At 42.7% G+C, this 17,335-nt stretch overlaps 1 protein-coding gene across 1 annotated transcript; it reads left to right on the forward strand.

Annotated features, from left to right (window-relative positions):
- The first annotated feature begins 14,058 nt into the window (after positions 1-14,058).
- LOC120459813 (uncharacterized) lies at positions 14,059-16,431 on the forward strand. Its single transcript, XM_039647289.2, has 2 exons — positions 14,059-14,681; positions 14,922-16,431. The coding sequence occupies exons 1-2, from the start codon at positions 14,597-14,599 to the stop codon at positions 16,079-16,081; spliced, it is 1,245 nt and encodes a 414-aa protein (XP_039503223.2). The 5' UTR covers positions 14,059-14,596; the 3' UTR covers positions 16,082-16,431.
- Positions 16,432-17,335: the final 904 nt, after the last annotated feature.

Below are 17,335 nucleotides of genomic sequence, written 5' to 3' on the forward strand. Positions count from 1 at the left end.
GACCAGTGAGGGTTGATTACCTAATTTACTTTTATTTACTTAGAGAAATCCTTTTTTTATTTGACTGAATTTACTTAGAGTTTAAAAAATATGATCAGTTTAGGGTAAAAAGGCCACATAGTAGGTGGTGATTTTATTACAATTTGTCATGCGCAGTTGCGCACTAGAAAATCACCAATCACTGGGCGTGTCAATCAATTTAAAGAAATACTTTATTAACATACATTAATAATCATGAAAAATATTTTGAATTGAACTCGAGTGGACTCGGGAATAAGTCCGAGTCCTAAAAAAAAATGTTTTCAAGTACGAGTCAATTCCGAGTCCAAATGCACACGAGTCCATGACAAGACCAAGACCATTAAAATATGGTCTCGAGACCGAGTCCGAGACGAGTCCGAGTCTCGAGTACTACAACACTGCTAATTATTTCCCGTCTGCTTTTCTGTTGTTATCTCGGGACGCTAGTACAACCAGCTCCAGTTTGTATCCAGCATCTCACGAAGACTTCAGATGCCCCAACACCTGTGTAGAGACGACTCAATGCCGGCGATATGTTAAGCCCTAAATTAATACATGATTAACTACCGGTAAATGTATTTTTCTATGTACATTTCTGACTGTACGTGTGTTGGTTACGTTTTACAGAAATCGTGGAACATGCAGTGTTTGTGGGCACTGGGTCGTGGTGGGCACACTCACTACATTTTAACACACAATTGACATGAGTCGATTTCGTGCGAGCCCTGTACCGAGGCGGGCTGTGTTTGTGTGCAACACTGGGCTGTGGCCGGAATAAAAGAAAATACACTGCTTATAGACCTTATGTAGCCCCGCCCCTTTTCAGCTCTGCGCTCGTTGTCTTTTGACTTCCGGTCTGTATTTCCACAGCGATCTTGCATAGGATAGGTGTGAATGAACTGCTCGTAAAAAAATTCCCGTTCGACATTTTTTAAGACATCTGCTTTACAATGCTTATGATAAACATTACAATGCTCATGATAACTTTTGTTAACTCTACAATAAGTAAATCCACTTCACCAGCTAATTACTCCTCGACAGCGATGCCAGAAATATACAGAACCGGAAGTTCAAAGACAATACTCTAAAGATGACGGCGCCCACGTTTCTCTGGTGCATAAGGTCTATATGATTTTTCTGGGTCGCCGTGGAAACGTCATTTGTTTGGAGGCAAATGGGCCGTAAGACCGACTAGAACAGTTGCATTTTCTGGAACTGAACAAGCAAAAAGTTTCGGTGGAAGCTGGCCGCAGCAAGACTAAATTTTATCTGCTGCGAGAGCCGGGACTGAACACGGGTCTCTCGCGCTTTGAAGGCTTTGAGTTTCGCCACTAAGCAACAGGGGGAAACAGCATAAGCTTAAATTAGCCGTCTCGTCTGGATGTTCACCTGCACGCTGATCACCTAGTCCCTGCGCCACCATCTGCTGTGTTCCCTGAGTTTATCTTTGTGTCTTCTGACCAAAATAAAAGAGTAAAAACTTGCGTTTGCTTCTGCCCTGTTCTTGTGACAGATAGTGTAGCAGGAATGGGGACTGAAGGCGGCGGGATGAAGGCCAGCGACTTCAGATGCAGAGGCTTGTCCCGTAGAAAGGCTTTGTCAACGGCGCGGCTTCTCACTCCGGATCCAGCGACGCGTGAGGAAGAGAGGAAAATCTGATTATATCAGCCCATCAAGCTAAATTTATAGGGCTAGGCCACACCCGCTTCAGTGGGAGGGTGACGCAGTGGGCGTGAAGCGCCCCCATTGGACCATCACCAAAGTGTCTCTTTCAATAGGCTGCTGCAGTTGCTGCAGGACAATTGGCATGCAAGCTGCCTTGCCTATGTCTGCATGCTGCCACAACACGTTTTACAATAATTCAAATTATTTGTAAAATAATTCAATTCAATAATAATTCAAAGGATAATTACGCAGTACGAGAGAACCTCTCGTAAGAGAACTAGGTGTTGTAAGTTCAATCACTGTTTTTTTTTTCTGTTTTTTTCGGGGATGAGATGCATGTGCGCACAATATTCCGCTGACTAGGGAATTTAAAGCTGGTTCTGGTGTATGCAAGTTTCTTTAAAATCTGAATATGTTTTGACGTGCGCCATTTTTGGCTTTCGGGCACATATTTAATAAGAATCCTGCGCTCAGCTTTATAAATGAGACCCCAGTTCTGTTTACAAACGTACCCAGGTCGACTGTTCATTGGCAGAAAATGTTCATTTTGCTGTATAGTTGGTTCAAAGGAAGGGGATGGCTGGAATATTTTTGTTTGCCATGATGTCCATTTACATTTAATCATTTAGCAGGCGCTTTTATCCAAGGCAACTTACAAATAAGGAGATGTTGTGGCAAAAAATGATTTGATTTCCATTACACGAGAGTAGATGTTAAAACTTCATGCTGATTTATACTTGGCTTTCACCAAGTTAAGCTAAGACGTAGCTTTACAGTAAACTATGCTTCTCCATCCATTTACAATTCTTTCCATATGGTGGTGTGACTCCCCTTCTGTCCGGCGTTAACGGGCAACGTTAACGTCGTGTGTACTTGCCGCGTCAGCACACACGACGGCTACAACTACAGTGTGGTCTCACTAGTGGAAGCAAATTTTTTTACTTTGCGACAGTGGGTTTCGGGAAACAGTCATGACTAGCTAGTTGATTTGTCCAACGATGCATCGTACTATGGTAGTGAATCAGAAAACTACGTCGTTGTACGGGAAACGCACCCCAGAAGCGCTCAGACGTTCATGCTGGCTAATGGCCAGAGTCAAAAAGCTCAGGGTAAAGTAGCCGGGAATGTGAGATGTACGGATCAAAATATGAGGTCACATTCTATGTGATGAATGGTGAAGATATGGCAGTGCCTATCATTTTAGGTTTGAATTTCCTTAAAGAAGCCAAGGTCACCATCGATTTTAATGCCTCGCGTATATCTCTGTCTGATAGTAACTCTAGTCATCCTATGTGTTTTGATAAAATGCAAGAGCACCCTGTTGTACAATTTAATGCTGCTCAAGGAGAAGTTCAGTTGGTGTGCGATGAGAAGTCGAAGTTGTTGAAAACTCTCATGCCGCAGTCAAGGTAAAGAGTCAATTGAAAGCTCTCTTGTATGATTGGCCTTCAGCATGTACCATAAATCTAGGATGCACAAGCCTGATCAAGCATGAGATTAAAACAATTGATAAACTGTCTATAATAAAGAGACCATACAGGGTTTCGAATGATTTTATTGAAGAGCAAATTAAGGAGTTCAAAAAATCATCAAACCTTCTATATCTCCATGGCCCTCACCGGTGGTAGTAGTAGAGAAAAAAGGTAAAGGATCTAGGTTATGCATTGATTACCGAGGTCTGAATACAAAGACACACCTTGAAGCATACCCATTGCCTCAAATCACAGACATTCTGGATTCTCTCCAAGGAGCCAAAGTGTTTACCACGTTGGATTTAAAGAGTGGTTATTGGCAAGTCGAAATGGATCCTGCAAGTGTACAAAAGATGGCATTCGTCACAGCTTCAGGGCTAAATTATTTCTTATGTCTTCTTTTTGGCCTCAAAAATGCAGCAGCGTCTTTCCAGCGGCTGATGGAACAGATCTTAAGACGGCGCTGCTTCTCGCCCTCGCTACAGCGAAGCGAGTTGTGGGTTTACAGACTTTCTCCGTCAGTGAAGATTGTATTCGCTTTGGTCCGGGGAACTGTAATGTGACTCTCAGACCGAGGCCTGGTTATGTTCCTAAGGCTACGTTCACACTGCAGGGCTTAATGCTCAATTCCGATTTTTTGAAAAAATGCGATTTTTTTGCAAGGCCGTTCACATTTCCAATTAAATGCGACCTTTTGTGATCTCCTGTGTGAACGTGAAATGACCCAGAAGTGACCCGCATGCGCAGAAGAGTAATCAACGGTCCAAGACGTCACTTGTTGTTTGCAGAATAGTTCTTTTTTTTCCATATGTTGCGAGCTTTTGTTTTATTATTATTATTTCCACTGCCCATATACAAACACAGACAATAATTGTTTTATCGACGGGCAGTTTGCACATAAATGTAAGATTTTTCCGATCCTCACAGACCTCGTCATAAAACCCGTTTAATTGATAGTGCGTGTCCGCGGCGCTCCTTGCTTTGTCACCGGCGGCCGCGGTGTTGCCAGATTGGGTGGTTATTCGCTACATTTTAAGGCATGTTCACATGTGTTTTAGCCAGGTTTTCGCTTGGAAGGCTCTATATCTGGCACCCTACTGTACAAAGTTATACTGACAGAGAGCGCACGTTCACATACACCAGAATGAACGTGTTCACAGTAATGTTCATCAGGTTCATCACAGTAATGTTCATACAGTATGTTTATTTCGGGCGAACGTGGATACGCGAAAATATGAACGCGTTCATGCACTATCGTTCATTGAACGCGTTCAGGCACAACACTGGGGAAGAGACACGTCTGCAGTGGCCCATAACAGTGAGGAAACGCGTTGGAGTTAGCGTGTATTGGCTGGCTACAGGTGCTTGCAATGACGTGCGGGTCGGATATATGTGACTTGGCCGTTCGGATTGAAGTCGCATTTCAAAAGATCGGATACATATCGGATTTAGACCACATACCCAAGTGGCCTGGGTCGCATTTGAAAAGATCGGATCTGTGTCGTTCAGACTGTCATGAAAAAATCAGATACAGGTCGCATGGGGGCAAAAAAATCGGAATTAGGTCGTTTCAGCCTGCAGTGTGAACGTAGCCTAAGTCGCTCAATACCCTGTTCAGGGCGCAGATTGTTTCTCTACCTGCCCTATCAGCTGAACCTTCATCCTCCCTGGGTGCGGATGCTCAGAGTGCTGTTTGCCAAGTCAGAGTGCTCCGTGAATACATTTCTAGCCGGCCGCTTTTCGACAATCTGACCAGCTGTTTGTGTGCTTTGGTGGATGCAACAAGGGACGGGGAGTCTCTAAACAGAGGCTTTCACTGGATTGTGGACGCTATTGTTTTGGCTTATGATTGCCAGGGGCGCAAATACCCGATTAACGTCAGAGTTCATTCGACAAGGGCGACTGCCTCCTCATGGGCTTGGACTGAGTGTATGTCTATTCAAGATTTATGTTTTGCAGCTGGCTGGTCTTCTCAGAACATGTTTGCCAGGTTTTACAAGTTGGATATACCCTCTGTAGCGTCTCAGGTACTTTCGGTGAGTTGATATGCTTGCACTGCATTGAGCTGCTCTACGCTTGCATATGAGTTGTTCTGTGTTATTGCGTGCTTCTGTGTCACCACTTGCGCTGACTCCTTTACTGTTGTTGTTGTTGCCCTGTTCAGTGCAAACCCCCAGGTCACTCTGCTCGGGATATGCAAATTCTGACAGTGTTTTTGTGAGCTGTGATTGGTCACCTTTGACCTATCTGAGGCTAGAGCTTCGCTATTGGTCAATCTCGGCCTATCAGATGCTTGCATTCTGGGGGGCGGGATTGTATGGAGTCGCTTTTCAGTGGTTTATCTGCCACGGCGGGATTCTATACAGTTCCCAAATACAACATCCGTAATGTCGAGTTCCGTAGCCTTGATAGGGAACGTCTCCGGTTACTATCGTAACCTCGGTTCCCTGAAAGGCAAGGAGTGAGACATTACGCTTGCCGCCGTGTCCGCTATTGATTTAGCCTTTTTGTTCGATTCTGATGGGAATTGACGTTGCTGCTTTTACTGCTACGGTGTTTCAGTATTTGCATGTTTGTGTCAATTGGCCAGCTTGTGCTGGCGTTAGCCAATAAGATTTCAGCGGAAGTGAAGGATGAGAGGAATTCCCATATACGACATCCGTAATGTCTCGTTCCTTGCCTTTCAGGGAACCGAGGTTACGATAGTAAATGGAGACGTTTTCAACAACAGAACTTTCTTATTTTAGAAGTAAAATAACTAGTGTTGCTTCTTTCACTTGGTCCTCCATGAGTGCGACCAAAGGAGAACCCAGAATGAACACAGGCTTTTCATTACATCCCATCTTCTTAGCGAGCGTCAGAGCCAGCTGATAAGTTACACTTTTGCCGAATCATGTAGGAAGGACGGCAAAAAATTCTTTCCGATCGACAAATGCATTGATTGCAGTTTTCTGTTTGTCTAAAATTAATGTGCTGTCGATTCATTTTACAACAGACGCGACAGCGGAATCTATACATCTCAATTCTTCAGCTGCAGTCACCTTAGAGGGAAACCAGTGACGTGCTCTTTGATAACGTGATGATTATGTCCCTGCAGATCATCTGTCCATCATCGAATAAAGCCCGCCCTGGCAATTTGATTGGCGCAAACATTTTTTTCCTGATCATAATTACTCCTCAACGGATCGAGTCCACACCGAACTTCCCGACCAAAAAATTTTGTGGGCGGAGTTCGGGCTGGAATCCAGGCTGGCACTTGCATGTAGTTCGGTAGAATGAAATGCTTACCTTTAACTAGAGGATCACAAAACTATCCTTTGACACACTTAATGTTAAAGGGTTTGTGGGCGACAATCCAAAAGCCAAAATAATTTGTCGGCCGAGAGACTGAGTAGGGGAAACTATTGCCAGACGCGCTTGCTTAAATGAACCTGAATCCAAAGATTGCGTTTTGTAGATTTATTTAGTTGTGTTAAAAATGAACAAGGTTGTATGTCCAATACATTCCATCCATAGTAATTGTTTCACATGAAATGGTCTCCAAACACAGACAGCATCAAACGACGTGTTCTACAGCGGTCAACAAAAATAAGACTTCCCCTGTCACCCCCTCTCCTTCCTTCACGAACCCCACAGGTGAGAAGATGATATAGTCTCACTTCCTCCACCGCCACCAGGTGCCTTAATTACCGTAAGTAACCAAAAGAATGTGTTCATAAAATGTAACAATACCAGGCTCTTACATTCCGGCCCCTAATTATTACAGCTATCACACAGTAATAATTACACATACATTACACATGCAGGGGAAGGAAAAAATTAGTACAAAATTATTAACAGTCCATCATGAAATTGAGAATCTTCTGGCTTCTCTCAGAAGAAAAAAGTCAAAAAATAGTCCAGTCAATTCAGTCAAAAGTCAAGTAGACAGTAATCAGGATTCAGCTGACTCCTGGAGAAGGCAGATCTTGGTCACAGGCCTGCATATATGGTTGGTTTGGGTCTTGATCCAAACTTGTCTTACAAGTCCCCTTCTGTCTGGCAACACTTCAGTTATCCTTCCGATGATCCAAGAGTTGCGAGGTGCAGAATCATCCACTACAAGTATGATGTCTCCAGGAATGAAATTTCGCCTGATCTTGGTCCATTTTTGTCGTTCCTGCAGTTGTGGTAAATACTCCTTAGTCCACTTTTTCCAAAACAAGTCAGCCATGTATTGGACTTGCTTCCATCTTCGCCGTGCATACATGTCCTCTTTCTGAAATAATCCAAGAGGTAAACATGGTTTAGTTTTGAGAAGCAGAAGGTGGTTCGGAGTTAATGCTTCCAAATCGTTGGGATCTGTCGATTCCTTGGTGATGGGTCTACTGTTGAGAATTGATTCCACTTCACAGAGCACTGTGCAGAGTGCTTCCTCGTCCAGACTTTGTGTCCTGAAAGTAGAGTTAAGGACCTTTCTAACAGAACGAATCAACCTCTCCCATGCTCCTCCATGATGTGATCCAGTGGGAGGGTTGAAGGTCCATTTAATTCCTTTTAACGATAGTGCATCATTGATCTGTTCCAAGTTCCATCCTTCAATGGCTCGTCTTAACTCACGCTCTGCGCCGACGAAGTTGGTGCCATTGTCCGACCGCAACTCTTTGACCTGTCCTCTTCTTGCAATGAAGCGTCGCAGTGCATTAATGCAAGAATCTGTATCCAATGATGAGGCGACTTCAATGTGTACTGCTCTTATTGCTAAACACGTGAAGATAACTCCATATCTTTTTACAAGACTCCTGCCACGCTTGACCTCAAACGAACCAAAGTAGTCAACTCCGACATGACTGAAGGGAGGTTCTTCAGAAGAAACTCTGTCTTCAGGCAAATCAGCCATCTGCTGTTGACCTGCAGCCCCATGTAGCCGCCGACACACCACGCATCTTGCCAAGATCTTCCTTATGGAACCGCTAACACCAGGGATCCAGTATCTCTGGCGTAGTCTTGACAACATATGATTTCTACCTCCTTGGCCGACCTCTCTATGTATATGTTGTAGAATGAGGTCAGAGATATAAAGGTCTCTAGCTAATATGGCAGGATGTTTCGACTCTTCAGGCATGGCAGCCTTACTTAACCGTCCTCCAACTCTTAACACACCATCTTCCAATATTGGATTGAGTTTGTAAACATGGCTGTTTCTTTTTACACTTTCTCCCTTTTGGAGGCAGGCAAACTCTTCTGAGAACCTTTTTTTCGGACAAAACATAATTATTTCAATTTCAGCTTCTCGGATCTCTTCCAATGAGAGACAACCACTGCAGAGCTTATTCTTGAAATCACACAAGTCATTTGTGAGGCCATCTTCCTGTTGCATTGTATTCGACCGAGTAAGACATGCAGTGGCCTCCTTACTTATTCTGAGATTCAGAAACAAAGCCTTAAATCTTAGAACCCAGCCCATCACTCTTGTTAGACGTGTCCAAGATGAGGAACGATTGATCAAACAAGTCATGGTGTCATTTTCATCCCTAATTGTAGAGACTTCAATTGCAGCTGACACCTTGACCTCCCTGTCTCCAGGTGGAAGCTCCTGCAATTCATCTGGGTTATCAGGCCAATCTTCTTCTGATTGTAAGAGAAATGAGGGACCAGAAATCCAAGTTTTATTATTCAAGAATGGTTCCACCTTCGCACCTCTGGAGGCAAGATCTGCGGGATTGTGTGCGGTGTTCACAAATCTCCATTGAGATGCATCAGAAACCTTGAGAATCTCTGAGACCCTGTTTGCCACAAAGATTCGAAATCTTGAAGTTTCATTCTTAATGTATTTTAGGACAGAGGTACTATCTGTCCAAAACACAGAGTCTTGAAGCTGTAGTCTTAGCTCCTTTCTCCACAGTTTGTCCATACGAGCTGCTACAACAGCAGCTATCAACTCCATACGTGGGATAGTCACAGGCTTTAAAGGTGCCACCCTGGATTTTCCCATTATGAAGGCGCTGTGTATGTGAGAGTGTTCATTACGCAGCAGCAGATAGGTAGCAGTGCCATATCCTACCTCACTTGCGTCGGCAAAATGATGCAACTGAGCAGTGGCTGCTTTTCCAAAGTTCAAAGGTTTTAAACATCTTCTGATGCTGAAGCCTTCCAAATGATGTAGCTCCTTCAACCAGTCTATCCATTCCTGGGCAACCGCTACTGGTATGAAGTCATCCCATCCTAGCCGGCTCCGACACAGATCCTGGAGAATTCTTTTAGCTATAAAGACCACAGGAGCTAGGATCCCCAGAGGGTCGTAGAAAGAGCTAACAGTTGAAAGGATCCCTCTGCGGGTCAATGGTCTCTCCTGAATAGTTATGCTGAACATAAAGGTGTCAGATTGGATGCACCAACGCACTCCCAGTGCTCTCTCAACAGGTAGCGAGTCATGGTCCAGATCCAGGTCTTTAACTTCCTTTGCTCTCTCCTCCTCAGGTATTGACGCCAACACACTGCGACTGTTACTTATCCATTTCGTTAGATGAAAGCCACCCTTGGCACAGATTGCTCTAAGGCCTTTATAGAGGGATATAGCTTCCTGTTCTGAGGCTACAGAAGCAAGGCAGTCATCCACATAGAAACTGTACATGATGGTCTCAATCACTTGCTGGCTAAAGTCGTCTTTGTGGTCTTCTGCACATCTTCGTAGAGCAAAGTTAGCACAGCTCGGAGAAGATGTTGCCCCAAACAAATGAACAACCAACCTGTACTCCTCCAAACACTGACTGAGGTCTCCACTAGACCACCAAAGAAATCTCAACAGGTCTACATCCTCCTCTGGAACTTGAACCTGATGAAACATTGCCTCAATATCAGACATCAGAACAACAGGCTCCTTCCTGAACCTGGTCAGGACTCCAATTAACATACTAGTCAAATCGGGACCATTCAAGAGTTGTGCGTTGAGTGATGCACCTTGAAATGATGCTGCACAATCAAAGACAACTCTAATCTTTCCTTTCCTTGGATGGTATACCCCATGGTGTGGGATATACCAAACCCTTCCATCACTGCGATTCCAGATCCGTGGTTGGCACTCTCTCTGCATAGCCACTGGATATAAGGTTATTCATGAAAGCAGTGTAGTCCTTATGGAATAATGAGTCTCTGATAAACCTTCTCTTCAGGTTAAGGGTGCGTTGTTCTGCAATCTTACGGTTGTTAGGCATGCTCACCTTTCTGTCTTTCAGAGGTAAAGCAATACTGTAATGGCCATCAACTAATTTCACAGAACTGTTAGCCATTTCTAAGAACCTGCAGTCATCCCTTGAAAGTCCTAGCTGTTCCTCATGACTGCACTCTGGAAAGTCTGTCTTGAACTGTTGTTTCCAGAGTTCATCCAGTGTTACAGCAGAAATTCTGTTGATGGTAAATGCAGACTGACACACACCAGGTTCATCACAACATTCTCCACCAAGGGGTCCATTTACTGTCCAACCAGGCATAGTCTTGATGGCATACAGCCCTTCGTCCACACTCCGGATGATTTCAAGTGGTTCCAAAGCTCTGGGTACGTTCATGCCTATCAGAAGCTCCACATCTGTATCTATCTCAGGCAAGTACACCATTTATGCAAATCCTCCTGTCGTGGGATATTACTCCTATTTACAGGCATCCTAGGTTGTGTGAAGATATCTGGCATTTCACAGTACCAGCCACTGTCCAAACCAGCCACTTCTAAGTCTGACACAATACAACTGTCCACAATTCTCTCTTGGCCCATGGTGCGCAAAAGAATCTTTGTTTTTCTCCCGGAGAGATTCAATCTATCCATCAAACCCATTGTGCAGAAGGATGCTGAACTGCCCTGGTCCAAAAAGGCATAGGTCTCCACTATCATTTGCCCACTCTTTGATTTCACCTTTACTGGTACGATGGCGAGCTTGAAATCTTGTTCGCCGGCCCCAGTAAGACCACTGGTTTGGACTGCAACCAAAGAACTGCCCACTGCACTCTCTGAGTTGCTCTTACCCTTCTCTGCATCTGCTCTTCTGTCCTTATGGTGGATGTGAAGCATGCTAGGGTGCCTTGAGCCACATGTTTTACAAGAAAGACGTTTCCTACACTCCTTACTGATGTGACCAGTACACAAACAGCCAAAACAAACTCCATTCTTTTTCAGGAAATCAATCTTCTCACTTTGAGCTCTCTTCTCCAGCAGAGTACAAAACTCCAGCACGTGTCCACCTTTGCAGTACAGGCAAACCCTTTCAGGTAAATGTCCATCTTTAACCCTGTGTTCTGTTAGTGTCTTTTCAACTGTAGTAGCAGCAGTGGCAAAGCTACTTCCCTTAGCCCCTGAGCGAAGTGATCTTGTCCTGCCGCCTTCTTTATTTGCCACCAACACTGGTACATCCTGTAGATTTCCAAACACAGGATCGGTTATAATCTTCACTTGACGCTCCATAAAATCCACAATATCAGCAAAAATAGCTCTCCGTTGATGCGTTTCCTGGATGCCACATGACACTGTTCGCCACAAATCTCTCAATTTGTAGGGTAATCTTTTAATCACGGTGATCATAATGGCAGGTGTATTCAATTCACACAGGCTATGAACCTCATCCATGGCATTGCAACATCCACGCAAAAACAGGCTGTATGCATGTAAAGCCTTTCCATCTTCTGGCTTAATCACTGGCCATGAAGAGACCCTATCCAAATAGGCAGATGCTATCATATGCTCGTTTCCAAAGTGTTCATGCAGTAAAGTCTTTGCCTTTGCATACCCTGAACCATCAGTCAAATGTTGACAGCTCCTGACAAGTTGTTGTGGTTGCCCCCTGGTGTACTGTTCCAGAAAATGCAGGCCATCTTCAGCATTAACAGTCTTTTCCTCAATTACTTGTTCAAAAGACCGCATGAAAGCATGGTACTGTAGAGGGTCGCCATCAAATATTTGGATATTTCTTTTAGGCAGCGATAAAAGACATTGCTGATGCACCAGCATTGATGTTATCTCATTCTGTTTTTTCATTATAGACACCATTTGGTTCTGCTCACTGTTAGGGTTCATGGAAAAGGACGTATGAACATCTCCATGGTGAGACACTGGAGGCGGTGTTGTATTTCTCGGAATTGTGCTCTTTCTCATAAGCTCTGAGGGCCTCTGCTGGAGATGGGTGGTATTGCCTGCTCCTTTCGGTTTTTGCCTTCCAAGCTGTGAATCCATAATGTCGATAGCTGGTTTTTCCTTTTCAAGTTGTGGAACAAAAGTATCTGCATCAATGTTAAGAGTTTCAACCATGTTTCCTCTTTTCTTAAAATATGACTCCATGCCATTGGATCGGTGAGAAGCAGCACTCCGCACACTAGATCCAGAGGTCCTCAAAACGCTCAATTTAGCCTCTGATGCAGCTATATCGGCTTTAAGCTGAAGTTGTTCCTTTTGTTGTCTTAGTTTCTCTTCCTGCTCTTCAAGAGAATGTTTTTCCTTCAGGGCAGCCATTTCAGCCTCTGCTCTTAGACGTGCAGATGAAGTAGTGGAAACATTTGATTTTGAACCTTGTTTTCTACTGCTTAGGTTTGATATACTGTCATGTGGCAATATGTCGTCCTGGTCATCATGTTGAGAAGATGGATGCTGTTGTCCCCTTTTTGCATCATCATAAATCCCAATTTCATCCCCTAACACAACTTCCTGATCACACTCAACATTATGAGTTGGCTCTGAACGAGGCCTATTGGTTTCTGAAATCCACACTCTGGCATCCGCAAAAAAAACCTTGGCTGTATTCAGTGATGCTTTTGAACCATGCATTTTGTCTCTCCTGTTCATCATGAGGGATCAAAGGAATCAAAGATGTGTGCAATGCAGTGGCATTTTCAAATAATTGCAGGACATCAAACTGTGCTTTAACTTGTGAAGCATTTTTGTCATCTCTCATGAGCTCTTTGAGAGACAACATCTGTCTCTTTAAGTTGTCTACATCCTTTTTACGCTGTTTTTGAATTGACTCAATCCTGCTTGCCAGAGCCTTTTCAGTCAGAATGATTTTTTTTTTCTCCATATTAGATGAAATTGAACCAGCCCTTGATCTACTCATCTCGTGCATATACAAATGCAACTAAACATCGCAGTATGAATCCAACGTAAAGCCAACGACACCAATAGCCACAGCGATTATGCAAGCACGATATCCAACGCGCTGAAGCCACACCACACACACATAAGCAGCTGTTTGCTCCAAACATAAACACGATCGGCGGCAATCGACCCGTTCCAAACAACAGCAACACCAAACTTCAAGCGGCAGTAACCCGTTCAAACTACCATCCAAAACAAGCCATAACAGTAGGAAACGCAGGTTACATACCACTGTTTGTGTGCGATGCTCTCGCCCGGCCGCCGTTCTCCCGCATATTCAAATGGATCCGTGTGTGTGAGTTCAATGGCCGATCCCGTATCTCCGTGAGTGAATGACGGCCTTCCGTTTGCGTGGTTTCTTTTCCAAGTTTATCGTGATTTTGTTGACAAATGTGGGCGACAATCCAAAAGCCAAAATAATTTGTCGGCCGAGAGACTGAGTAGGGGAAACTATTGCCAGACGCGCTTGCTTAAATGAACCTGAATCCAAAGATTGCGTTTTGTAGATTTATTTAGTTGTGTTAAAAATGAACAAGGTTGTATGTCCAATACATTCCATCCATAGTAATTGTTTCACATGAAATGGTCTCCAAACACAGACAGCATCAAACGACGTGTTCTACAGCGGTCAACAAAAATAAGACTTCCCCTGTCACCCCCTCTCCTTCCTTCACGAACCCCACAGGTGAGAAGATGATATAGTCTCACTTCCTCCACCGCCACCAGGTGCCTTAATTACCGTAAGTAACCAAAAGAATGTGTTCATAAAGTTCACCCAAAAATGAAAATGTACTTTTTCCTACTTTGGTAGTCAATGGGGAATGAGATCCGTTTCGTTAAAACATTCTTCCAAATATCTTCCTTTGTGTTCAGCAGAACAAATAAACACATAGAGGTTTGGAACAACATGAGGGTGAGTAAATACTGACAAAATTTTTATTTTTGGGTGAACTAACCCTTTAACAACATAAGGAGCAAAGACAAGAACTGAAGTTAAAGGTGTTGATGCTGTAGTTTGTTTCAGCCTGCTGACACCAATAAAAAAAATAATGTGCCAATTTACAGAAGATCTCAGACATCACCATAATGAATGAGCTGAAAACAGGGAGCTTTTGCATACAAAAAGGTTTTTCAGCTGCTCAGTTTAACATGATGGCCCTGTACTTTTTAAATGCAGATTGGATAAAAACACAGTGATCACAGTTCACACCTGCAGTGAAGCCCCTCCCACAACAATTCACCAATAAATACTGGGGATATTCACATCATCCTACAAGAGAAGGACGAACTCTAGGAGTAGCAGCTGAGATCTGTGTGACTGTTAAAGATGGAGTTTATTAAAGAAGAGATTGAAGACATGAGTGATCCAGAACCATCCAGAATAAAACATGAAGATACTGAGGAACAAATAGGTTGGTGTCCATTCTTGATGCTTCATTGTCGATACTTTGGTAGATGTGAATTAAATAGCATTATATGGATGAAATAATAGAGAAATACATCTAAATGATCATAACCTTTTATAGCAGTTGTCAAACTAATTTTAACTAACAAGTGAATGACAGAATAACAAGTGAAAGATCTCTCTTGTTTTCTGCTGTTAAATAAGGGTTCATTTAAACTGATTCTAACTGTATTTCTGTGTATTTTAGACCAGGCGAGACTGAAAGAGCAAAGACAAGAACTGAATGTTGTGGAGGAGGAACATCGTAACTTTACAATTCAAAGAACAAAAGCCAAAAAGACGCACACCTGCACTCAGTGTGGAAAGAGTTTCTCAGAGAAAAGACACCTTAACACACACATGAGGATTCACACGGGAGAGAAACCGTACACATGCACTCAGTGTGGAAAGAGTTTTTCTCGAGCATCAGCTCTCAGTGTTCATCTGCTCATTCACTCTGGAGAAAAGCCATTTAACTGTGATCAGTGTGGTAAAGATTTTATTTCATCAGCAAATCTAAAATCACACCTGAAAGTTCATTCAGATAAGAAGCCTTATGTGTGTTCTCTCTGTGGAAAGAGTTTTTCAAGGCTGGGCAGTTTTAAACGGCACCAGAAAACACACAATGAAGTGAGAGATTATATGTGCTTTGACTGTGGGAAGAGCTTTACTAGATTTCGTGATCTGACACTGCATCAAAGAATTCATACTGGAGAAAAACCTTACAAGTGCTCATATTGTGACAAGAGTTTCACTCAGGCTGGAAACCTGAAAACACACGAGCGAGTTCACACTGGAGAGAAGCCGTACGACTGTACTCAGTGTGGAAAGAGTTTCACAAAGAAAGAAACCCTTAACACACACATGAGGATTCACACTGGAGAAAAACCGTATACATGCACTCAGTGTGGAAAGAGTTTTTCTCAATCATCAAATCTCAGTGTTCATCTGCTCATTCACTCTGGAGAAAAGCTATTTAACTGTGATCAGTGTGGTAAAGATTTTATTTCATCAGCAAATCTAAAATCACACCTAAAAGTTCATTCAGATGAGAAGCCTTATGTGTGTTCTCTCTGTGGAAAGAGTTTTTCAAGGCTGAGCTGTTTTAAACTGCACCAGAAAACACACAATGAAGTGAAAGATTATATGTGCTTTGACTGTGGGAAGAGCTTTACGACATCTCATGATCTGAAACTGCACCAAAGAATTCATACTGGAGAAAAACCTTACAAGTGCTCATATTGTAACAAGAGTTTCACTCATTCTGGAAACATGAAATCACACGAGCGAGTTCACACTGGAGAGAAGCCGTGCTACCGAGTGTGGAAAGAGTTTCACCCAATCAAGTCATCTAGTGACTCATATTAGAGGAAGCAATGTTCTGTGTCACAGCAAATGTTTTGTTAGATTCACATAAAGTAAATGTGTAGTTAGTTAACTAATAAACTAGTGTTGCTGTGAAATTCTGCAAGATTTGTGTTTTATATGTTGGAGAACATGAAAATTATTGAAAATTATTTTAATTGAACGCTAACTCAAAGGAAATAAAAAATACCAAATTAAAAAGAGACTGGAAAGAAATGCAGAAAAACAACAACCAGTTATATGTTCATAAATGTAAAACAATTCCCTGAATTTGATTCATTTTTTATTGTAACATTTGCAAATTTGTTAATATAACAATTTTATATCATTTGTTTTTATAGTTTATATCATTAAACCCGAAAATGATGGGCTGAATTATTATTATTATTATTTTTGGGGTCTAAAGAAAAAAGGCAGAAAAATGACGCCCCACAATGTGTATTGTATGTAATTACAATTAATTATAGTTATTTTATAAGCAGATGTGTAGTGGTAAAAAAAAGAGGTGAATTAACTATAAATTCTGGTGGACCACCACATGGTCACCTGGTAAGGTGGGTCACTGCCTACCGGTGTATGTGTATCCTGATGACATCGCCATAGGCTATCATTTGATGGTACTACAAGGGTATGGTTGTTCCCTCATCATAGGTCACACAATCACTATTCAATTCATACATTATTCTAAATTCTTGTTAAAGGTGCTAAATGTAACTTTTCTTCTAAAATTAATCCTTTTTTTATTGCTTGTGTGTGAAGGGGTAGTGATCACACATAACAATGATCCACTTGTCGGGTTTTGCTGTTACCTCTGAAGGCCAGTTTATTTCAGTGTGAAGTCTCCGGGTCAGATTTTCTGCGCAATCCATCGCATGCGCGCTCCTGAGCCTCTCTCCTACAGCTTATGCGACGGCACTGCAGCTGACGACATGGAGTCTGATGACACCAAAACACTCCTCCTGCACAACACACACTCCAACACAAACTCCACAATAAATATAAAAACAAAACAAAAATGTATCTGCTGAAACTCGTCAGTCCAAACATGAATCGTATCGACTTAGGACGAAAACACGGATCAACATCGGCAGAGCGTTTGAATTATGGAGAGACTACCGCTATTTTTATTGTGATAAATTACAAGTTTTCAGATATGCTGAAGTAATGGTAAACTGTAATGAAATAGCATGGTAAACTACAACATATATGAGACATGAAATGAATACAAAAGACTGTTCCAGGATAACAAAAAGGTGC

This window comes from Pimephales promelas, chromosome 7, assembly GCF_988280905.1.
Source record: "Pimephales promelas chromosome 7, fPimPro1.hap1.1, whole genome shotgun sequence".
NCBI classification, from domain to species: domain Eukaryota; kingdom Metazoa; phylum Chordata; class Actinopteri; order Cypriniformes; family Leuciscidae; genus Pimephales; species Pimephales promelas.